At 37.9% G+C, this 25,334-nt stretch overlaps 2 protein-coding genes across 2 annotated transcripts in view; both read left to right on the forward strand.

The window, feature by feature from the left end:
- Positions 1–14,853, forward strand: part of PIK3C2A (phosphatidylinositol-4-phosphate 3-kinase catalytic subunit type 2 alpha) — a 96,275-nt gene extending 81,422 nt beyond the window's left edge. The window contains exons 23-33 of the mRNA XM_081099610.1: positions 1,634–1,770; positions 4,335–4,504; positions 5,061–5,217; positions 5,891–6,000; positions 7,647–7,854; positions 9,073–9,197; positions 10,346–10,463; positions 10,549–10,621; positions 10,961–11,070; positions 11,158–11,283; positions 13,118–14,853. Coding sequence (XP_080955736.1) covers positions 1,634–1,770; positions 4,335–4,504; positions 5,061–5,217; positions 5,891–6,000; positions 7,647–7,854; positions 9,073–9,197; positions 10,346–10,463; positions 10,549–10,621; positions 10,961–11,070; positions 11,158–11,283; positions 13,118–13,300 — 1,517 coding nt within the window. The 3' untranslated portion in view covers positions 13,301–14,853. The remainder of the gene's footprint in view (positions 1–1,633; positions 1,771–4,334; positions 4,505–5,060; positions 5,218–5,890; positions 6,001–7,646; positions 7,855–9,072; positions 9,198–10,345; positions 10,464–10,548; positions 10,622–10,960; positions 11,071–11,157; positions 11,284–13,117) is intronic.
- Positions 14,854–19,426: 4,573 nt separating this feature from the next.
- On the forward strand, positions 19,427–23,448 carry RPS13 (ribosomal protein S13). The gene is made up of 6 exons (XM_081100214.1): positions 19,427–20,398; positions 20,547–20,595; positions 20,777–20,855; positions 22,064–22,233; positions 22,557–22,657; positions 23,372–23,448. Exons 1-6 carry the CDS (start codon positions 20,376–20,378, stop codon positions 23,403–23,405), a joined length of 456 nt encoding a protein of 151 aa, XP_080956340.1. The 5' UTR covers positions 19,427–20,375; the 3' UTR covers positions 23,406–23,448.
- Positions 23,449–25,334: the final 1,886 nt, after the last annotated feature.

Consider the following 25,334-nt stretch of genomic DNA (forward strand, 5'->3'; position numbering starts at 1 on the left):
ATGCAAGTAATTAGAAAATGCTTTAGTAAGCTAAAAGCTCTAAGAATAATTACAAAGGCAATGCTGTGGGTTTTAAAGGAGAGAAAGATCACCTGTGGTTAGTGGAAATGAAAAATGCTTTACAGATTCTAATCATAGCCACTAGGAAGTCACTTGAACAATTATCTTATTTAATCATCTTTCTAATATTGGCCATTCAATTTATGCTTAAATGCCTATAGTGAAGGGAATTCACTGTATTTCAAGTTAGTCCATTATGTCGTGGATAGCTCTCATAGCTGTAAAGTTCTTTCTTGTATTCAGAAGAATAGGAACTGAGTCCTGGTTCTATTCATTGGCTATCATGTAATGTCAGATCCTTGGTGATGACCTGTTGTGATCCTGAGTTTCGAGTTCTTCAGCGATTTGTCATATGTGACTTTAAAGTACTTTATCACCTTGTTTTCTTTGTAAAGGGCTCAAGTGATTGAATTATAGTCTCTAAGAATGTCACCTGGATTTTATAGAATGCTGAATGGAGGGCAAATTGTCATATAAATGGAGCTTATTAATTAAAACCATTCTGCCAGCTCCTGCTAAACCATGTCTTAGCTATTCTGTACTTGTACATTTTGATTCTTAGACCCAAGTATGGGACAGTCACTATTAACTTTTTTATTATATTTTATCTATTACTTTTTAGCCTGTTGGTTCTTTTTAAAATCTGAGTTTTGTTATCTGTCATTGAACCTCTTAGCTTGTGTTATGAATGGATTTGAAGAACAGATACTTTGTTGCTTTTGCTAAGTCATTCAAAAACATGTTTACCAAGAAAGGGCCAAGCACCAACCCTGTGGCAGAGTCACTAGAGATCTCCCTTCAAGTGATTGCTCAATCTGTGGGTATTATATTTTATTTGGTTACTCATCGATTTCATTGTAGTATCAACCACTCCACATTTCGCCATTTTATCCATGAGGGCCACATGAGAGCCTTGTAACTTTCCCCCTTCAGGTTAGGATGTACAAATTTTATCTTGTCAAAAAGGAAATCCAGTCAATTTAAGAATTCTTGCTGTTTGTTTTTCCTATGCCTTGTAAGACAGAAGTTTTATCAAGTAAGATTCCTCAACAATAGCCTACCATCTTATTAGTTTTTCTGTCACACACTTATTGCATGTAGTTGAACCTCTTTCTTTTTATGGAATTCCATGTAACTTTGGAGACAATCAGATTGTTCTTATTTTTTATGTTGTTTCTAACTAATGATTGAGTGCTTACTTTGTGTCCTGCTCTGTGCTAAGCTTTTTAAATATATGTGTGGTGTGGTGTGTGTGTGTGTGTGTGTGTGTGTGTGTGTGTGTGTACACATACATGTGTTCATTTTAAACAGAGGGGAGAAGGGAGGTGGGGAGGGATAGAGAGAAGAGCATCGACGTGAAAGAGGATCACCAGTCAGCTGTCTCCTGCATGCCCAGGGATTGAGCCTTCAACCTGGGCATGTGCCCTCACTGGGAATCAAACTGACAACCTTTCGCTGCATGGGACGATGCCCAACCAACTGAGCCACACCAGCCAGAGCTGAAAACTATAAATATTTTAAAGACTTACTTTTGGAAGATATTTTCACATAGCTTAATGTTTTGTTGTTTAAGGCATGGTGGAGCTGGTTCCTGCTTCAGATACCCTCAGGAAAATCCAAGTGGAATATGGTGTGACTGGATCCTTTAAAGATAAACCGCTTGCAGAGTGGCTGAGGAAATACAATCCCTCTGAAGAGGAATATGAAAAGGTGATTAGCTTGTCTCCTTACTCTAAATAGTTTTGTTAAGAATGTATTACATGGGTCTTCAATGCTTTTCTTTTTCAGCTCTGGTGTCAGCCATTTAGTCTAAGTTATGAAAACAGTATATTTCTCCAAGTAAATAGAAGAAAATAAAAACAGAATGCATTTAATGGCAGGAATCTGAGTGAAACCAATGCTAAACTACCCAAAAAACTTTCCAAACATGTACTTAGAGGGCAGTAAAACAGCTATTTTTATAATCCAAAATGTTATATTTCACAGAGGTCTTGGGAAAAGTTATGGAAATGAGTAGAGTGGCTGCATCATGTGGTCATTAAGAACAAGATTATGGGTCAGACTTTCTGGCTTGAATTCAGGTCCCATGTCACTCACCAGCTATATAGCCTCGGGCAAATTATTTAACCTGTTTGTGCCTCAGTGACATCAGCTATACAATGTTACAGTATGATACAGTATTATATTTTCATGGTATTATAGTATATATTGTGGCTGTAATAAAATAGTATAGGTTATTATGATAACTAAATAAATTGAGATATATAAAGTGTTAATAGACTACATTCTATATAGCTATTATTGGAGGCATCAATTTTTTTAGTATGCATTTGTTTTATGTAAGAGGAAAGGGAAATCTCTTAGGACATAAGGCCTGTAATGATCCTAAATTGGCTGAAGGAAGACTCAATAATACTTTCAATGGTGGTGTAAGAAGATCCCAATTAATGTCATTTGCCTGCCTAGTTTATGTCAAATAATTACTATATCACATTTGCAGATAGATATGTACAAATGTTATCTGTTGACTAAGAAAATAAAGTAGAGGAATTTGGTTGGTCTTTTAAAATGTCTAAAAACACTTCCTTTTCTTTATGGTTTGGGGAAAGCAGTGCAGCAGATGCCAATACTTGTTTATAGTAGTGCTGGTTTTTTGTGTGATTCTGGGTAAGTTGTTTGACACAAAATAATGGTCAAGTAACATATATTGAGTGCCTTTTATGCATTTGGCTCTTTTATTTGGGGAATATAATATAGTGGAGTCACATTGCCTGGGTTTGAATCTTGGCTCTGCCACTTAACAATTATATGACCTTGAGTAAATAACGTCTCTGTGTTTCAGTTTTATATGTAAAAAGGCAATAATAGGCCCTAACTGGTTTGGCTCAGTGGATAGAGCATCGGCCTGCGGACTGAAGGATCCCAGGTTTGATTCCAGTCAAGGGCATGTACCTTGGTTTTGGGCACATCCTCAGTAGGGAGTGTGCAGGAGGCAGCTGATCAATGTTTCTAATTGTCTATCCCTCTCCCTTCCTCTCTGTAAAAAAATCAATAATATATATATATATTTTTTAAAAAAAGTACCTACATTATTGGCTTGTTATGAGGTTTTAAATGAGTTGCTGTTCACATCCATCCATCTATACATACACATACGCACACATATACTGTTAGTGTGGTGGGGGGGAGAAAGAGAGTAGTGCAGTACCTGGTTTGTGATAAGTGCTATGTAAACATTTGCTATTATCATCACCATTAGTAATGATTTCTGGGGGTTTATGGAATAAAATTAACCACATGGCCCTGGCCTGTATTGCTCAATGGTTAGAGTGCTGGCCTGTGCACTGGAGGGTCTCTGGCTCAATTCCTGGTCAAGGGCATGTACCTGGGTTGCAGGTTTGATCCCTAGCACTGGTTGGGGCATGTGCGAGAGGCAACCAATCAATGTCTCTCCCTCCCTCCCTCCCTCCCTCCCTCCCTCCCTCCTTTCCTTCACCCCCTTCCCCCTCTAAAAATCAGTGGAAAAAATATCCTCGGGTGAGGATTAACAACAACAAAAAATTAGCCACATGGACATGTAGAACCAAATGACTGCTTCATTCAGAAATGTTGAGTGAGAATAAACTAAATGCACATGCTTTAGATTAAAATATTCATTGTATGCATCTTGCTGTATCCTGTATGATATTATGTTAGTAATTTAAACCCAGAACAGGCAGGACTAGTGTCCAGCTTTAAGAATATAACAGATGACACATTAAAAGTCACCAACTGGGCAACCAAATACATTAATTATATTGTTGGATGTTTAAAGATAAAAGCTAACTCTCTTTACACATGCCCTCCCTAGAAACACCCCCCTCAAGAAAATCAAAACAGAAACATATTCTTCTGTTCGAATTAACCTTGTCTCAGTGTTGCCACCTGTGGAAAGCAGCAGAGCCTGTGAGGAGCAGGGTTCCACAAACACGATGCTTAAAAGATGTTCAAAGGCAGTGCATATCCCTCAGGTCCTGGTGACATCTCTGCTTGTGAAAGGGCAGAGCTTGAGAGCAGGGGCAATAATCACCTTTAGAAGGGTGTTTCTGTTTTTGAATTTTGAAAAGATTGGCCTTTTTTTTTTTTTTAACCATAATTCAACTTATCGGCTGTTTAGAATGTGGATTACAACAGTGATTTCAGAGAGGGATGAATTACATTAATCTTTAATCTTTGTAACCTTGCTTCCTTTAAAAATAATTTTTTCCTAAAATAATTTTATATCTTTATTATAGGCTTCTGAGAATTTTATCTATTCTTGTGCTGGATGCTGTGTAGCCACCTATGTTTTAGGAATCTGTGATCGACACAATGACAATATAATGCTTCGAAGCACAGGACACATGTTTCACATTGATTTTGGGAAGTTTTTGGGCCATGCACAGATGTTTGGTAGCTTCAAAAGGTACTAATACTGTAATTGTTATTGCTGAGAAAAAGAAAGGCACTTCCAATTTCACAAATTAATGTCCCAAGCCTTCCCTTTTTTTTGCTATTCTTTGTCTTGTAGCTGTTTTTGAGCAAAACAGGGGTTGAAAAAGCCCTAGGAGATGACATAAGAGTGAGTGTATAACCTTTGCTGAAATGAATTAGGTATATTTAATTTTGACTAGCTAGTGGTACCTAATTGGAAATGTTCCCATTTGTATCATGTCAATGAGTACAGTTTTTCTCTCTGTATGTTTTGTAACTATAACTATGTTTGATTTCTAAGTGTGTGGATTTATAAATATCACCTTGGGAAAGATTTCATATATAATTTCTATCTAAGTGATGAGATTAGATTTTTACTTTCCTGAAAATGAGAATTTTTAAGAATTAAGGAAATTCAAAACGGTCTTATACCAAGGTAGGAAATTGCTATGGCTCCGATAGCTTAGTTCAGTAACCATGTAATAGCAATAACACTACTTGACTATCTTCTGTAAATAACACTTTGTATGTACTTTCCTTTTAAATAGGGATCGGGCTCCTTTTGTGCTGACCTCTGATATGGCATATGTCATTAATGGAGGTGAAAAGCCCACCATTCGTTTCCAGTTATTTGTGGACCTCTGCTGTCAGGCCTACAATTTGATAAGAAAGCAGACAAACCTCTTTCTTAACCTCCTGTCACTGGTAATTGTTCTTTATAAGCATTTAACTACTTTTATATTAATGCTTCTGTATTTCAGTAACTACAAAAAGGATATTGTGATTTTGGAGTAAAATTTACTATAGTCTCAAATGTCAGATATATTATTACCAGCATATTCAAAAATTGCTACAGTGTGAAATATGCCAGACACCATTTTTTAGAAAATATGTTTTAAAAAGTCACAGGTTACCCTGCGAGTGAGGAGTAATAGTAACTGAAAGGGACCGTGAGGTCATCTGGGATGCCGGTAGATGTATTGTGTCTTAATCTGGGGGTGTTCAGATTGTGAACATTCATTAAGATGTACATTTAAGGTTTCTGTACTTTTCTGGAAATATGTTAAGTAAAAACAAACCAAAAATACCACTATGATTATTGTGACTGAAATTAATATAAAAAGAGTACTATATAAAATTGTGTGGATTTTACAATTTATACTCCATAAACTGACTTTGTGAATTCCAACAATTAACTTCATTTTCCTCAATTTTTTTCATTAATAAGAGACTCGCTTCAGTTTTAAAACATAAACTCCCAAAACTGTGATCATTTTTGTTTACTTTAGTTCTGATTACCTGGATAGCTTTTAGGGAAGAATGGGGAACAGACTTTTAAAAAAATTAACTCACAGACTTTTTTTTCCCCTTTCTATAGATGATTCCCTCAGGGTTACCAGAACTTACAAGTATTCAAGATTTGAAATATGTTAGAGATGCACTTCAGCCCCAAACTACAGATGCAGAAGCTACAATTTTCTTTACTAGGTAATTCATGCTTAAGTATATTAGAGAAGGCACACAGTTTAGCTTTGATTTGTTTTCCTTAGTATAAACAAGTGCTATATATCAAAATTCTGATTTACAGAGGAAAAATTGATTCACAGTATTAGCAAATAGTAGGTTGTCAAGTTCATTTACTGAATAAGCATAAAGGATTTGCAACATTAAAAAATAAACTTATTTCTCTCAAGGCATGATCTCAAGTTTCATTTAGTATATGATTTCAATTATAAAAATCCTATTTATGAACTATTTCTGTGAAGCATATTTTCTACAATGCCAAATACAAGGTGTTTTTTCTAATCTATTTTTGAGGATTCTGCCGTAACAATTTTTATGGATATCATAAGTGCTTAAAACAGCATCCTCTGCAACACTGCAGTAGTAAATTGTTATGATATGATGTAGCACTTGAAACATATATACTAATGATTGCATTTGAACTTGTCATTATTGCTATAAAGACAAATATGTTCTAAATGTCTGGTGACCAGGTTGGTCATTTCTCTCCTTGTTCTCTTGCCTTCTTCCTCTCATTGAAGAAGAGGTTGAAAACACTGTACTAGACTTCCTTAGTCTCAAGAGTCTGGGCTGAATTGAATTGAAGGAAGCTGACTTTTGTATAGCCTTCCAAACTAATCCTGGTAATTTAGGTATTGATGAGTTTTGTTTTTTAAAGAGATTCGTAGGCTCCTCTGGGTAAGGCTGTAAAGCAGGCATATATTAGTCTGCTTGATCTGCTATGGCAAAATACCATAGGTGAGGTAGCTTAAACAACAGAAATTTATTTTCTCATAGTTCTGGAGGCTAGGAAGTCCAAGATCCAGGTGTCAGCTGATTTGCTTCATGGTGAGGGCTCTAGCTTGCAAACTACTATATCATCACTGTTTTCTCATGGAAGAGGGAGATAGAGCAAGATAAGAAAGCCTGTGCTTTCTTATCTTTTATGAGAAGAATAATCCTATTGTTTCAGGGCTCTACCTTTAACCTTAATTTCTAACTCCATAAAGGCCATACCCATTGGGGCTTGAACACATGAATTTTGGGAGACACAAATGTTTAGTCCATAGCAAGGCAAACATCTTTGTGTGAGGTTTTTTCACTTCCCTATTGAATCCTTTTTCTCTTTCTGGATTCCTTTATCCTGGTTCTGAAACTGCTTTTTCCTTTGCTTGCCTACAGTGTTTTATCCAGGCCTGCCTTCCTAATTGATTCTCACCAAACTCCCCATTCTGTCGAAACTTCCTTTCCCAATTGAGGGAAGTCGTCACTGTCCTGATTTATTACAAGGGACTAAAATAATAAAACCATCTTTTGGCATTATGCCAGTCATCTTCTATCGCTAAAAGCTTTTCATTAGTATTGGACCCCCGAGAGCTCAAGAAATAAAAGCATCATTTCTTGGAGACAATGGGATTGAATGGAATAGAGACTCTTGTGCTAACATTTTTGTTGGGGTGAGATGTATTTTAATGGGTTTTTGGCTTATAGAACAAAGGGGATCTTTGACAGAGTGAGAGTCTGCTTAATATTTTAAAAGGAATGGAAATATTTTTCATCTTATGTTAAAAGAATTGAGCATGTGTTCTCATGAACATTTACTATTAACACATTTTCTGCTTATTTTGTAGGCTGATTGAATCCAGCTTGGGAAGCATTGCCACAAAGTTTAACTTCTTCATTCACAACCTTGCTCAGCTGCGTTTTTCTGGTCTTCCTTCCAATGATGAACCCATCCTTTCATTTTCACCCAAAACATACTCCTTTAGACAAGATGGTCGAATCAAGGAAGTCTCTGTTTTCACTTATCATAAGAAATACAACCCAGATAAACATTACGTAAGTTTGGTTTGATTTGTAGAGACTGGTGCCTGCATTATTATTGTCCTTTCCCACTTCTTTCATTGACTCTGCTGAAGTTTCAAGCATTTGTTCTTTTCATACTTCTTTCTTCCACGGATGGTCCAAAAATAAATAAATGTACTTGGAGCTTCCCTAATTGTTTTTTGGTATTTATTTCTTGGTAGATTTGCTCCAAAACCATGAGGGACAAATGATATTCTTCTTTTCAGAGACAAGACTAAAAGGGTAGTGCTTTTTCTCCTTCCTTATCTACAATTCGTTTATAATTTCAAAGGTAAAGCTTGCTCATTGTAACAAATTCAACCAATACAGAAGCATGTAAAGTAAAAGGCTAAGGTCTTATCCTACTCTTCAGGAATGCTGAAATGTTATCACACACACACACACACACACAAACACAGTTTGTTTTTTAAAGACAGGATCTTCAGTGTGCTTCCTCCCTAATAGTATAGCATTATCATCATTTTTGCTGTCTTGTTCACCCTTGTGCTAATATTTTTGTTGGATAATACTTTGTAGCACTGTCGGTCTTTAAATATTTGACATATTGATAAATTTTAGAAAGCAACTTTACTATTTTAATTTTCACCTATTTTATTTATTAGTAAATTTTTGTATGTTTACCGGTCATTTTACCCTAACACCATTTATTGAGCAGTCCTTCCACCCTCCCTTTCCCCGCCCCGCCCCCCAATGATTTATTATGCCACCTTTAAATTCACTAAGTTTATACATATTTCTGAATTTCTTCTGTAGTTGTATCTGGCTCTGCACCAGTATTTTGCTCTCTAAAGTACTCTGATATTATAATAGTTTAAATAGCCAGTAAGTTAAGTTTTCCCTCATACCCCAGCTGTCATAAATTTGCTCTTTTTTTCTTATTTACTCTCAAATGAACTTATTAATATTTTTATTGAAAATGTACTATATTTATAAATTTGGAAAATAAATTTATTTTATTTAATCCTGGAAATAAAATGACTTCATTTTCCAGTTCATTTTTCTGTAAGATCATTCTTAGAATGTTGGTAGATGTGCTATAAATGAGTTTTATATTTGCTGTTTTCTGTTGGGGACATATATATTTATAAGCTAAAAGCACTTGGATTATATATAATGATCAAACTCTAAATTTTCTTTGTGTCAGGAAAGGTTTTATTATGAATCTAATGTGTTTGGGTGTGATTTCTTCAGATTTATGTAGTCCGAATTTTGAGGGAAGGACAGCTTGAGCCATCATTTGTGTTCCGGACATTTGACGAATTTCAGGAACTGCACAACAAGCTCAGTATTATTTTTCCACTTTGGAAGTTACCAGGGTATGTTTCCATTCATGTACATTAATCCTTTTTTATAGAAAATAACTTATTATTAAGTGTAAGTCAAAAGTTTTGTGTTAATACTTAGTAAGATAACTATGAACCATATGTGACTTATTTTCTTTTATATCACAAGGGCCTAATATAGTACTAGATTCAAACAAGAAACTGTAAGTTTTTGATTAATGAGTTAATAAATGATTAAAATCTGAAATTGCCCTGGCCAGTGTGGCAATTGGTTGGGCATTGTCTTGTGCACCAAAAGGTTGCCAGTTCGATTTCTGATCAGGGCACATGCTCAGGTTGTGGGATCCCCTGCAGGAGGCAGCCAATTGATGTTTCTCTCTCTCCCTCTTCCTTTTTCTCTCTAAAAAAAATCAATAAAAACATATTTTTAAAAAAATCTTAAATTTGGGGATTTTCCAGCTTTCGCTAATTATAGCGGAAGCTTTAAATTTGCTGTCTCTACCATAGTAAGCAACACAAGATAATAATTTGGAATCTTGGTTTTAAAAAAACAGATTTTAAATAACTGCAGAAATAATCTATTATGATCATACTGAGCTCATGTGGATGAAAAAGAGCTGAGGCATTGAGATTGTTAGTCAGAATCTTGGTGTTTAGTTTTGTATCCGATACCTTTTGGAGACCCTCAGTTTTAATTTAGCTGAGTTTATTTCCATGTGCAATACTAGATTCAGACATTTTTCCACTGCCACCAAAATAAGCACAGTTAAGATTATCTTGATTTGGGGCTTCTGCCATTTGTGAATTTTACTGGTCTCTACAATTGCTATGGCTGGTTAATGATTATTTTGGAGGTTAAGATCTACATAAAATATCTCTGAATGATTAATCCTGAGAAGAAATAAGTAGAAAATATAGCAAAATAATTTTAAAATATAGCAAATTAGAAAAACAACACACCTTTTGTACCAGGGTTCATAAAAGGATAATGGATACTTGAACTATTTCATCTCCAATACTTTGAAGAGAAATTGCAAAATTTACTTTATAGTGGATTAAGAATCCAGTTTGTATTTAAGTATATAAAAAAGTGTATTTCTAAGTAAATATTAGACTTGATTCTATAAATACTTCCAGATGAAATAATTTAAATCCCTCTTGTTACTGTTTTTCTTTTGTAGCTTTCCTAATAGGATGGTTCTAGGAAGAACCCACATAAAAGATGTAGCAGCCAAAAGAAAAATTGAGTTAAACAGCTATTTACAGAGTTTGATGAGTGCTTCAACGGATGTAGCAGAGGTGATGGTCCTAATTGAAAAATAACATACTATATTTGTGCTACGTAATATTTAAACTAATGGATCTTTTTCCTCTTCTTTCTTAGTGTGATCTTGTTTGTACCTTTTTTCACCCTCTTCTTCGTGATGAGAAAGCTGAAGGAATAGCTAAGTCTGCAGGTGAGAATATTTTTTTCTCTTTATTGATGGGTCATGGCTTCCCTATGGCCCTCAAGTCTGTAACTAATCAGTGGATGTGGTGGAATCACAGTGGGGTTGCAAGCTGTGGTCCAGTGTGATGAGAGGAGGTATTCTTTCTAAGCTAGTCTATTTCTAGATAAACACAATTTTCCTAATAGAATGTAATTACTAAAAAATATATATCCTGTGGCCTACCAGTGTCTTTACCCTTTGTTACTGCACATTCACATGGTCCTGGAGTTAAAGCAAAAGTTTTTTGTTGTGGCTTGAACCACTGCAAGCAAGATAAAATTAAGATTAACATGTTTATATTTTCAGATGCAGGGCCCTTCAGTCCTACTCCAGGCCAAATAGGAGGATCCGTGAAATTATCTGTCTCTTACCGAAATAGTACTCTTTTCATCATGGTGATGCACATCAAAGATCTTGTGAGTGATTACAAATACTGGTGGTTGTAGAGGAAACCCATTCCTTGGTAGGAAGCATTACTGTTAAGGGAATGCTTTTCTTTGTAGGTTACTGAAGATGGGGCTGACCCAAATCCATATGTCAAAACATACCTACTTCCAGATCCCCACAAAACATCCAAACGCAAAACCAAAATTTCACGAAAAACTAGGAACCCAACATTCAATGAAATGGTAAGTTAAAATCATTTCTAAAAATGTCCTTGATTTGTTGTTTTGAGATTTTAAATTTAAAATTTTTAGGTATTGGTTGTTGTACTAGTAAAGTAAATCAGTAGCAGTTCAATGGTATTTAACAAAGTGATGCAGCTCTAGAGGATTTGGCTCAGTGGATAGAGACTCGGCCTACAGACTGAAGGGTCCCTGTTTCGATTCCGATCAAGGGCACATGCCTGGGTTGCAACTCGATCCCCAGTAGGGGGTGTGCAGGAGGCAGGCAATCAATGATTCTCTCTCATCATTGATGTTTCTATCTCTCTCTCCCTCCCTCTTCCTCTCTGAAATCAATAAAAATATATTTTAAACACACACACACACACACACACACACACACAACCACACAAAGTGATGCAGAACTGAACCCTCAATCATAGACCTTAGGTTTTTAAGAAGATCTTAGGGGCCATTATTCAACTACCTTCCAGCTCGAACCCCTTCTACAACATTTTCAAAAAGGGGGGATGTTCAATCTGTGCTGAAGTACTTCCGGGCCATCCAGTTTGTTTTGGACAGCTCCAACTCCCAGATTATTTTTTATACTGAGCTGAAATCTTCCCTCCCTAGAGTTTGCACCTGTGGGTTTCAGTTGTACCTCTTGGAACCACACAGAACTATTCTTTTCCTCCTACATGGCAGCCCTTCATGTAATTGAAGTTTAAATGCCCTTTCAGTTTATTCTTTTAAAATATCTTCAGTGCCTTTACCTTTGCTTGGTAGGATGTAGTTTCAAAAATCATCTTCCTTCTAACTAGTTTCAGCAACCCTCTTGAAATAGAGTGCTTTAAGCTGTAGCAGGCATCAGCTAAACAGTATGGAGCAGAACTGTGACTGCTCAGCTACTCATGGTCAACTTGTAAAATTCCTTATCTGTTAAAACCACTAACTCTTAGTTAACTGCTTCTTTAGATAAACACCATTTTATTTGTGCACATTAACATTACATCTACACAAAAATATCTATATAGAGATTTGAAAGCAAATAGTTCTGAATTTTCATCAAGTTTATGAATTTATTAAAACTTTAGACTATCCTTTCAGCCCATTAAAAGCATATAAAATGTTTGGTGAAGACCAATTCATATCATTCTCAAAAGGCAGTATTGGCTTTTTTTCTAGTTAGTGTTGTGCTTTAAAGAAAATGAAATGTCATCCGTTTTTTAGTACTTACAGTCAGTGAGGACTAGACTAGGGAAATGTTTCTCAGAAGTTATGGTGAGGCTTTCTTGGAAAAATAAAAAAGATTCTAAGTGTTAAATGTATTATTTGAAAGAGAGTAGCTTTTCAACACTCCAGATTTTCTGTGAATTACATTTGTAGTTGATGAGTTTGCATTGGATTATGGATAATTAGGAATTATCATTTTGTGGTATATAAAATCCAACAGAAAAAAGACAACAAAAGAAAATTTTAATCCCTCGTTTTTTGTAAAATACTTATAATTATGCTATCTCAACTTGCTTCCTTCTATTCTCATTAGATAATCTTAGTGCATGCTGCCTTTCCTCAAACTCCATCTTAGAAAAACCATGTTTTTAGTTTTAAGCCATAATAATTTTCTACTTTGTGCATTTCTATGTCAGACTCTCAGAGGACTGAGAATACAATTCAGGACTCCTGAAATATAAAATGTGTATCTAAAGCGTGAGACAAATTCCACCATATGTGTCATAATCAGTGTCATTAATTATAGTCACTTTGACTAATGATCTCACTTACGTTTTTACTTAAAATAATCCAAGAATTCAAAGAAATAATTTGTAACTTTGTTTTCTTTTTGCCTTTGCTGTAGCTTGTGTACAGTGGATATAGCAAAGAAACCCTAAGACAGAGAGAACTTCAACTAAGTGTACTCAGTGCAGAATCTCTGCGGGAGAATTTTTTCTTGGGTGGAATAACCCTGCCTTTGAAAGATTTCAACTTGAGCAAAGAGACGGTTAAGTGGTATCAGCTGACTGCAGCAACCTATTTCTAAGCTAGTGAATTTCTGAGCTTTGGAAGTAGAACAGTTATAAACATGTACGTACGCGCGTGCGCGAGCACGCACACACACACACACACACACACACACACACTTGAGAACTTTATATAGTATTTTTATATTTGGATAGAAATTATAAAGTAAATGTACTTGCTGCATTTCAACACACGTGTTGGACCAACAGTCACATAACTAACTTTCATGAGTTTATTGAAGCCATTGCCGTTTTAAAGTCATTATGTAGAATGCTGTAAACCCTAAACTTAATATATAATAAGTCTGCAAAAGACTTAGTGAACAATTTAATCCCCTCTTGAGTAATTCAGAGTAATAGCTTTAGTTTGGTCTTTTTTTCATTGTTTCTTACATAGACACAGTATGTTTTTTTTGCTGTTCTGCACCTTCTATAGCCTTTACCACTGCGCATGTTTGCAAACACCAAAGGAAAGGAAAGGTGCAGATGTTACAGTCAAATGCAGCTGCTACTCACAGGGCCGAAAAGCAAAGCACAAATTATAGTTATGTTAAGAACTACTAAGTAGTTTATAGACATAGGGGGAAATAACATTGCTTTCTATTTTTCATGTCTTTAAAGCCTTTTTCAGAATGAAGTGAAGTTATTGAAGTTGTAAATAATGGTGCCTTAACTTCATGCTTGCCTGGCACTTCATTCTGATTATTTTTCCTGACTTGATAAGTAGTAAGTAGTTTCCTCTCACTTTCAGCTTACTCAAGACAAGAAGTTATTTACACTTATTAGTGTTTTTCCCACAGAAAGATCACTTTCTCTACTTCTGATATGTGACTTAGTTAAAGTCAGCCATTTAATTTAGGTTTGTGTTATTGAATGAGATTCATCAGTGTAGCTGTAAACTAAATTCCATCATTCCATTATACTAGTAGTCCTACATTTATTCCCAGGAGTGTGAGTTTGGTAGTTTCACTTTCATGTATCTATACTCCACTCCCTCATTAAACAAGTGAAAATTGTTTACCCATGTACCCATTCCTGTTTGGTAGAAGAACTCCAATGAGTAGGGCAGACTCTTCACAATGGGCCCAGGGCAAAAATTCTAGGGTCCATACGGAATTAAAATGTAGACTTTTATGGTAGAGTTGGTTTTGTAAGTGTCTTACTCACATTTGTAAACATTGTACATTAAAAAATTATTTTCCTTAATATAATGTGACTTAGAATCATAAGGGACATGATTGAAATCATTTACAGTAACCATTAAGAATAAGATTCATTTTTATTAGTTGTTCAACTTCACACACAGTTTTGTGTTTAGTTTGGGTAAATATGTATATATAATATCCTCATGGCTAAAACAGAAAGTCACTTTTTAAATGATAATAGATTGTAACAATCTGGGTGCTGTAAGATAACTGACAAAACATGCAATGTAGAATCCAACACAGAAAGGACCATCTGCAATTCAGTTGTCCAGAACAGAATTTTTATGAACTGTGCAAATATTTAATGTACATGGTGATACCTGCAGAGCAGAAATAGATGAGTCGAGGATGCATCAGTGGGACAGGCTAAAAAAAAAGAGAAAAACTTGAAATTTTTGGTGCCTAACACTAATGGTCCATTTGTAGGAAACCCCATGAGTATGGTATATGAATGTCTTTTTTTAAATGTTAAAATGTGTCGTCTATTTAATACAATAATCAAATGCACATCAAAGCATCACTGTTTATTTTCTTTTTCCAGATAGCATGTGTAAGTAGCTTTGCAAATGTAAAGAAGTAGTAGATATTTTCACTTAAGTTTTTGATACCTAATTCCATTCCACAAGTTGTCATTAGCCACTGTAAAAGTACTGTTTTGGTAAAAGGTCATTGTTAATTGGACTCAATGTATACTGCCTATTTGCAGTCTGTTACTGCAGTGCCTCTTAGTATAAATAATAGACCTAGAAAATGTCACTTTTCAATTACAAGAAATCTGGATTCTTATCTAAAAGTGTATATTATGATTAATATTGTACAGTTAACCAGAGTTCAGAACAAGTGGTGATGTTTTCTCTTAATTTAACTCATTCTGTGCCTTCTTTGGTCATTAAAACACCACACACATACTTTATATATATTCTAATATAAGTTATTTCTTTGTGAAATGCTCATCTGCAGCCCTTACCAAAAAAGGGACTGGGGCACCTCTTTGCACTACTACTATCAATAGATTTTTAAATCAGTTGGTTTTTTAATCATTTTTTAAAGCTTACATTCAAGTAAATCAAACAAAAGTTTAAACAAGCTAGCCAAGACACTAATTTGTATGTATAATCACATTTTATATCTACCTTTATTAAGTAAAAATAATTACACTATACGTAAGTCCTGCACCGGAAGAATTCTTTCCTCTTGGAGTGTTTTGGGATTTGAAAATAATGGTTTACTCCCAGAACCTACTGTTTTCTCTACTGAGGAACCCAATGTAGAACTTGCACTGATGTTTTTATTACTGCCGTTAAAAGAATCAATTGGTATCTAAATGTTAAGGCATGTATGGTCTTTGGTAAAGTATTTTATCTTTTCAAATTAATGTTGAATAAAAGTTTCAATATCTTGCCTTAAATTGGTTAATCGGTCTTTTCTAGGACTCCATTACTATGGCATATAAAAAAGAAAACATTCAATTTTGATACTTAGACTGCAGATCAAAAAGGACTGAAGCCACACTACTATAATTTATAGATTAACTTACATGCTGTTTGAATAGCAGTGCAAATATGAATGAATATGGTAGTTAGTCTGATCTATAAGAACCAAATACTTTAATTATGTTAAGGTAGTGAATAAAGATGTATAATTTTTTTATTAATACCTTGAATATATTCAGTGGATTGGTTGTGACTTCATAACTGTACTATAATTTTATTAAAATATTTCTGGAATAAAAGAACTCTGCTATCATTTCTTTCCTCGTCACCATATTACTGTTTTTGGTTCCAAACTTTGAGCTCACTGTTGCTGTTCTTTGCATTTTACCCAGGAGTTTATTAGGTTCAAATAATCCTGAATTTCAGAACTGACCTTTCAGTTGCCCCTAAAGATGTCCAAATATAGTGTGTCTGATTTCTAAGTGTGGTTCTTTGAAGGTCTGGATTGCCACTTGCCTAGAGCCCCATCACCATTTCACAAATTGAAATGCTTCTGTGGGTATGGTCCCTAGCCTTTGGTAGTTTATTTAAATATTAAATAGTGTAGTAACAGCCATGTTATAGACATATCTACACAACAGGAAAATGTTGATTCTTCTAATACCCAGAAACCAGGAAAAGCAATAACTTAAACAATTAGAGCCAGTGGTTGGGTTTTTTTTTTTGGCGGGGGGGGGGGGGGTAGGGGGGGTGATAACTCAGTTTCTGTCAAAAAAGAAAACCTATTGTATTTCACCCCTACTCTTTGAAAACACTTTATCATACAAATTTTAGACATACAAACTTAGACAACAGTAGAATGAATTCCATGAATGATTCCATCATATTCCTACAACAGTTACTACCTTAGGTCTAATCTTATTTGATATGTATTAACTAGGATGTGCCTAGATGTAGATATCTTTTTTTTCCATTTTAGAATTCTTAAATATATGGATCAGTAACTTGAGTTCTGAATAATTTAGTATGATTCTTCAATTAGCTATTCTATTCAACTGTTTAACCCATCCACTGAGTTTTAAATATTGGTTGTTGTATTTTTCATTTTTAGAATAACTACTTGGTTATATTTTTTTTATTTGAATCATGACCCAGTAAAGACACTCACAATACTGACAAGATCAATGGGGGAAGAATTATCTTTTCAACAAAGGACAATTAGATAACCACATGCAAAAGAATAAAGTAGAACTCTTACAACATATACAAAAATTAGTTCAAAATGGATCAAAGACCTAAACATAACTAAAATTATAAAACTTGGGAGAAAACAAGTGTGCATCTTTGTAACACTGGGTTAGACAAGGGTTTCTTAAGCATGACACGAAAAGCACAAGGGCCTTGGCCGGTGTGGCTTGGTTGGAGCGTTATCTACACACCAAGGGGTGGTGGGTTCAATTCCTGGTTGGGGTACATGCCCAGGTTGCAAGTTCAATCCCTCGTCAGGGCACAACTGATCAATGTTTCTCTTCTCTCCCTCTCTCTAAAAAAAAGGCAGAAGCAACAAAAGAAAACCAGATAAACTGGGCTGCATCAAAATTTTAATATTTTGTGCATCAAAGGACACTATTAATAAAGTGAAAAGACAGCTCACAGGATGGGAGAGAATAGTCACAAATCATATGTCTGATATGACACAAATGGGCAAATGACTGAATACACATTCCTCCAAAACGATCAATCACATGAAAAGATGCTCAACACACCCTAGCCCCGTGGTCGGCAAACCGCGGCTCGCGAGCCATATGCGGCTCTTTGGCCCCTTGAGTGTGGCTCTTCCACAAAATACCACGTGCGGGTGCGCACATACAGTGCGATTGAAACTTCGTGGCCCATGCGCAGAAGTCGGTATTTTGTGGAAGAGCCAGTATTTTGTGGAAGAGCCACTCAAGGGGCCAAAGAGCCGCATGTGGCTCGCGAGCCGCAGTTTGCTGACCACTGCTAGCCGGTTTGGCTTAGTGGATAGAGCATCAGCATGTGGACTGAAGGGTGCCAGGTTCAACTCGGATCAAGGGCACATGCCCGGGTTGCGAGCTTGATCCCCAGTATGGGGTGTGCAGGAGGCAGCTGATCAGTGATTCTCATCATTGATGTTTCTATCTCCCTCTCCCTTCTCTCTGAAATATGTAAAAATATATATATATTTTTTAAAAAAGGTGCTCAACTTCATTAGTCATTGGGGAAATACAAATTATAGTGGGTTACTAATTCACACCCACTGGGATAGCTAGAATAAAAAGTTTGAGGGTGTGCCCTAACCGGTTTGGCTCAGCGGATAGAGCGTCGGCCTGCGGACTCAAGGGTCCCAGGTTCGATTCCGGTCAAGGGCATGTACCTTGGTTGCGGGCCCATCCCCAGTGGGGAGTGTGCAGGAGGCAGATGATCGATGTTTCTCTCTCATCGATGTTTCTAACTCTCTATCCCTTCCCCTTTCTCTCTGTAAAAATTCAATAAAATATATTAAAAAAAAAAAAAAAAGTTTGAGGGTGGCCCTAGCTGGTTTGGCTCAGTGGATAGAGCGTCGGCCTGCGGACTGAACGGTCCCGGGTTCAATTCCGGTCAAGGGTACATGCCCGGGTTGTGGGCTCGATCCCCGGTAGTGGGTGTGCAGGAGGCAGCCGGTGAATGATTCATCATTGATGTTCTCTCTCTCTCCCTTCCTCTCTGAAATCAATAAAAATATATTTTTTAAAAAGTTTGAGGGTGTTGGAGGCCTCATGTGTTCCTGGTGGGATTGCAAAACAGTGCAGCTGCTGTGGAAAACAGTTTGGCAGTTCTCAAAAAGTGAAACATAGTTACTCTATGACCCAGCAATTTATATACTATGCATAGATACATATAAAATCCCAAGAGAATTGAAAACGGGTATTCAAATACTTGCACACACATGTTCACAGCATTATTCATAATGACCAAAAAATACAAATAAGCCAACTTGCCATCAACCAATGCACAGATAAAGTGATATATCCATAAAATGGAATATTACTCGTGAATGTACTAAAAGACACTGAATTATATACTTTAAAATAGCAAATTTTATAGTATGTGAGTTTTAACTCACTTTAAAAAAGGCTATACGATCCATTTTTAAAAACCATTTGATTATGGCATCTTTAATAAGTAATTGTGCTAACAGTGACAATTTTTTAGAAAGTAATTTTACCCTTTTGTCTTTAAAAAAAAACAGGTTCCAATTTATGGAAGTTCTCAAAAGAAGCATGCCACATGTAAAGGCAATAGGGATATGACTATAAGGTAAACGCCATTTGATTAAAGTTCAACACATTTAGCTACATACAGGCAGTCCTCGGGTTACGTCGGACTCCACGAACGTCGTTTCGTGGTTATGTCGCCATCTCCCATTTATTTATATTAAAAAATGTTCCATCATTTCAACGTATGTACATATGTGCTTTATGTTTTTTATTACTTCTTTACCACAAGTAAAGATCAGGAATTGTTATCTTTTAATTTTTTTACTGTTTCACTTCATTACTGCTGTGTATGTGCTCCATGTGAGTGGCGTAGGTGCTTACATAGGTGGGTTCTGACTTAGGGAGAAAACGCGTATGTCCTGCCATAGGAACGGATCTACACGTAACCCGAGGGCCTACTGTATTTTGCTTTGATATTATTGATACAGACATGGCCAGACACAGTGAAAAACTAGTGGAGGGCTTAAACATGACAAAAAAGAAATCTTGAAATACCTGTTACAGTTTCTACCCCATAAATAGTTTAGTCAACATTCCTATATCCTTATTAGAAAAGTTGTACCGGAGTGGTATTCTTTTTTAAGCAGAGTGGTATTCTCAAAACAATCCAGCACTGGGGCTGGTTACATCATAGACATCCCTCAGTATTTCCACTAGGAGACATAACTGGGATGTCAGGGGCTGAGGGCAGGCACGTCATTCCAAGTAATACTTAAGAAACTCGTGTAATTAAGTACGTAATCGACCTGACCCAAATTCGCTGGGCGTGGGGGCGCGGAAAAAGGCCTTCCCTAGTGTAGGGTAAGTCCACCAACCACTGCAGCAGTCTCCAGACCCCACTCCCACTCCGGGATTCGAACCTGCATGCTCTTGACGCCGGCAGCACCTTCAGAAGCGCAGTCTCGGCTGCAGGAGGACTTAATTTCCGGCTCCGACCTCGAGCCTCCTCAAAGACGGATGCATGCCGGGATGTGTAGTCCTGTTGATCAGGACTCCACTACCGCGTTGAAGTGCATTTCGGGATATGTAGTTGTTAGGCGGACGCCGAGGGTTACGCAGTGTGGCTCCGCCTCCCGCGTGCGAGGAAGCGGGGACGTGTGAGGTCACTTCCTGCGTGCTGGGTGGCTTCCTGCAGCGTTTCCAATTCACGCTCTTTTCCACCGCCAGTCCGCCGCCATCATGGGTCGCATGCACGCTCCCGGGTGAGCTCGGGTTTCCCAGCGGGTGCAGGGCGCGGCCGCGGGGATGGGGGTGGGAAGAAGCGAGTGTGGGCAGCGGGTCGAGGGGATGATGGCCTTGGCTGCTGTGGCACAGAGCGCCCTTTCATCCCCAGACTGCTTCTCTCCCCAGGAAGGGCCTGTCCCAGTCGGCTCTGCCCTACCGCCGCAGCGTCCCCACCGTGAGTAGCTTGCAGGGACCCGGGAGGCCGGGGAGGGGTGCACCTTCGTCGCTCCGGGGAAGTGGCGCGGGGTGGGGGCCGTCTGTGCGCGAGGAGCGCGACTTCCAGGGTGGCGGGACCGCCCTGCTTCGGTACCGTCCCAGGTTTGCCATCCTAAGGCCGCTTTCTTTTCTGCAAACAGTGGCTGAAATTGACGTCTGACGACGTGAAGGAGCAGATCTACAAACTGGCCAAGAAGGGCCTGACTCCCTCACAAATCGGTGCGTGTTTTTGCCGAAGGTGGCCCCTTCCGCCTGCCCTCGTGTTAACTTGCCGGAAGGAGGGGTGGTGGTGGTGGTGGTAAATGGGTCCCAAACGCGCCTGAAAACCTGTGTCCTTTTTCCTGGCTTTACTCTTGATGACCCAGACCTAATCTTCACTTGTTGAAGTTCTCTGTAGACGGTAAAGTTATTAAAACGCCCTCCAGATTTTAATGAGTATTTACGGTGGGCTACTCTGCAGAGTGCATGGTTCTGAGCACGTTACATATCCTGACCTGTGACTTCTGACAGCAGCGCTTTGGGGTAAACACGAGCAGCCTTCCCCATCTTACAGCTGAGGAAACGGAGGCACAGTGTGGCTGTGTAACTGGCCTCAAATCGCACAGCTATTGGCTACTCCAGTGCTTGTCACACTTTCTCAGTTAGGTGTGGCTCGGCCCTCAGCCGTGTGTGACTTTGCAAGTGGCTTCATGCAGCAATGTTTGTCTGCTGTGTGGTCCTGGACCCCGGGAGTACATGCAGGAGTCAGAAAGGGGGCACAGTAATTGCCCTCCTGGAGCTGGTAGTATAGTGGAGGCATCACACGATAGGAAATACAGAGCAGACTGTTCGAGTGGTCAGACTGCTATTTTGAGATTTTTTAAAAAAAAATAAGGTACATTACATTTTTAGAAGAATAGCTGATGTTCTTAATAAACATTATTAGCTGGTTTTAATTGAGCAAATATACATACATAGTTGGAATCTTATTAATGGCTTTAATGTCCTTTAATCTGGCAAGCTCACTATGATGATGGTCTTCCAACATTCGCAGTTTCCACCAGAAGGGTTTTCCTTAGTGTTGGGTAAACCTTCCTTGGATGTCTGAGTGAGCTTTGTGTGAATTCTCACATTGGTTTCTGTGAGAAATATTTATAAATATAAAAGTCAGTCCCATTTTACAGACAGGAAGCTTGAAAAGCTACTTGAGCTCAGGACCCGGATATCACATGCTCCAGGATGTGTGTTTGGTGTGGGAATTTATGATACACTAGCGGCCTGATGCACGGAAATCGTGCAGGCGTAGGCCTTCCTTCCCCTGGCTGCTGGCACCAGCACCCAGGACCTGGGCTTCACTCGCAGCCTGGGCTTTGTCAGTAAGGTCCAGAAGGAGGTCCGGTCTAATCAGCCTATTAAACGCTTATTGTATAGGATTGTTCCCTTTACAGGTGTGATCCTGAGAGACTCGCATGGCGTTGCACAAGTACGTTTTGTGACGGGCAATAAGATCCTGAGAATTCTTAAGTCTAAAGGGCTTGCTCCTGACCTTCCTGAGGATCTCTACCATTTAATTAAGAAAGCTGTTGCAGTTCGAAAGCATCTTGAGAGGAACAGAAAGGTAAGAGAATAGAACTGCTTGTGCTAACGTACTTCGGTAAAATGTAATGCATCTGATTCGGATTAGATAAGGTGGTTTAGAATTAAAATTCTACCAGAAGAGACTGGTGGAGGAGGTTTGGCTCTCCTAGTTACAGTATATTCAGTTGGTTGAAAATGTTGAGCTGTTCGTTGAGTTTTACAAATCATTCCTGCTTAGTCTTGTGGAAGGAAGCCTTAAATTCCCTTAAGGACTTAATGTACCACACGAACACAAGCATGTTCTCAATTAATGTTAAAATGTTTTGAGTGGTTTTCTTGAATTCTGTCCATTTTTATTTTTAGGATAAGGATGCTAAATTCCGTCTGATTCTGATTGAGAGCCGTATTCACCGATTGGCTCGATATTATAAGACCAAACGAGTCCTGCCCCCCAATTGGAAATAGTAAGTATCAGTCTTATTTGTTCCAAGAACCAGAGTTGGCCAGATTGTAAATATACTAAAAGGACTCAGAGTAGTAATGTTTTAGCTCATGGCTATATGTTCAACTGCTTTTTCAACTCTGCCATTGTAACAGGAATACAGCCATAGGTGATACATAAACAAGTGGATGTGGCTGTTTTCCATTGAAACTTTATTTGCAAAGACAAGCAAAGGGCCAGAGTTTGAACCCCTGAGAGAGAGGAAGGGAAAGGGATAGAGAGATAGACATATCGATGAGAGAAACATCATCAATCGGCTGCGTCCCTATAGGGCCCCCATCTGGGATCGAGCCGGCAACCTCTTGGTTTCTGAGCCACACCAGCAGTTGATAAAGTTTCAGTTCGTGCCACTGATCCCAGGTGTTTATGTTGCCTTTATTTTTGCATCAGTTGCTCACTATGATGATTGATTTCCAAACATTCGCAGTTTCCACCAGAAAGGCTTTACCTTATGTTGGCCAGCTCTTCCTTGGATGTCTGAGTGAGCATCTTTAATTCATTATGCTTGAGCCACAATAAACTGACTCAAGAACTCGGCAGTTTGGTGCACTTTTTTATACATTTGGGATTATTTAGGCTGTTTGGAAATAACTCCATTAGCTGGGAGACTGTAGGAATGAATATGGAGGGCCTGTATTAACCCGGTCTTTTCCTTTCCCCCTTTTTTCCTTTTCAGCGAGTCATCCACAGCCTCTGCACTGGTTGCATAAAATATCTTTGTACTCGAGCAATAAAATCATTGTTTAATTAGAATTGTGATTTGTATTTCTTTCCCTTAAAAAATTGTGTGCCAGTGAGATCATACATGTTGATCTTTTGATATGGGAGTATTTTAGCAGAATTAGAATTGTGTGGTTACACAGAGAGCTATCTGTATCCGTTGATTCTCATACATGCCCTGACTGGGAATCAAACCCACCACCGTTGGTGTATAGGACAAAACTCCGAGTACACTGGTCAGGGCTAGGATATGGCTCTTATTTGTTCAAATTACGTATATGTGAGCACATAGGATTTGAAGGTTTCCTTTAAGAACTGTTCTCTCCATTTAAAAATCAAGTGGCAGGTGTTAAATTGAATTTTAAATTGAAGCTATGCATATATATGTGGCTTTAAAAGTCATAACAGTTTACAAGACTTAATTGAAAACAGTCCCTTCCCTTTTGCAACCTGAAGTCTAGGGTGATGACAATTCAGCTATTTCTCTGACATATATGCCTTATTTCTGAATAACGTTTTGTGGGTTTGTTTGTTTTCCAAGAACAAGTGAAATTCACATAAAATTCACCCTTTCAAAGTGAATAATTCAAAGGCAGTATATTTATAATATACTACAACCATCACTCCTATTTAGTTGCAAATTATTTTCATCACCCCAAAATAAAACTCCATAGTCATAAAGCAGTTACTTGTTCTTCCCTCCCCCAGGTCCTGGCAAACCACCCACCTGCTTAGTTCCTGTGGGCTTACCTATAGGATATTTCATGTAAATGGAATCATATAATATGTGGCCTTTTTATGTCAGGCTTTCACTTAGCATGATGTTTTTGGTGTTCATGTTGCAGCATGTATCAGTACTTTATTTTTATGATTGAATAATATTCTGTAGGTACATACCATAATGTGTTAATTGGATATTTGGCTGTTTCTAATTTTTTGCTCTTGAACAGTGCTATGAACATTCATGTACATGTACTTGTTTTGAGCCCCTGTTTTCAATTTTGGATATATATTTAGTAGAATTGCTCTAAATAATATCCTTGTACTATGATTTCTTGGTTTTTAATCTAGTAGCTTCCAAAGAAAAGGCTCAATCCTTGGACCTCATTTTTTCTGTTTATGCCAATTCCTAGGTAATTCCATCTAGTCTTGTGGCTTTAAAAGATATTTTTGAGGTTATTGCACTAAAATTCATACCTCAGCATAGACCGTCCCTGAACTCTAGCCTTAGGTATGCGTCCTATTCAATATCCCTACCTGGATATCTAATAAGCACCTGGGATTTATTGCAAACTGAACTCTTGATTTTTGATCACCAAATTCTCTTGGCTCTACCTTATCACCTCTACTACAACCACCCTATTCTGAGTCACCACTTACCATTACTACTGTAAAAGCCTCTCTGCCACCTGTGATCCCCTCCAGGTCTTTTCCACATCCAGCATCTAAGATGATTTTTCAAAGTGCAAGTCACGTGGTATTCCATATGCTCAAACACCTCCAGTGGCTCCCATGTCATTCAGAATAAAATCTAAAATCATTTTGCCCTCCAAGCAGGGTCAGTCCGGATCCTACAGGAAACAGATGTACATCACACTTAAATTGAGGGATTTGGAGTGTCTTAAAGGAATTCTAAAAGGTATGAGTGTTCCATAACATCAGCTTCCCAGGCAACAGAGCAGAATGGAGAGTGGGTCTGAAGGGCCCCTGTGATCTGACCTCCAGCTACCTTTGCCAGTCACGTGAGCCTGGCTTCACACTCTTCCCAGGGCCATTACCCTTGTTAATTTCTCTGCCTGGGAGGCTCTTCCACCAGATGTCCATAAAGTTTGCTCCTACATTTAGGTCTCTAACCTCACCAGAAAGGCCCTTTAAAAAGCACCCTCCCACCCAGCACTCCATCTCTCCAATCCGGCCGT

The sequence above is a fragment of the Myotis nattereri genome (assembly GCF_964212035.1).
Source record: "Myotis nattereri genome assembly, chromosome: 9".
In the NCBI taxonomy this organism is placed as follows: Eukaryota; Metazoa; Chordata; class Mammalia; order Chiroptera; family Vespertilionidae; genus Myotis; species Myotis nattereri.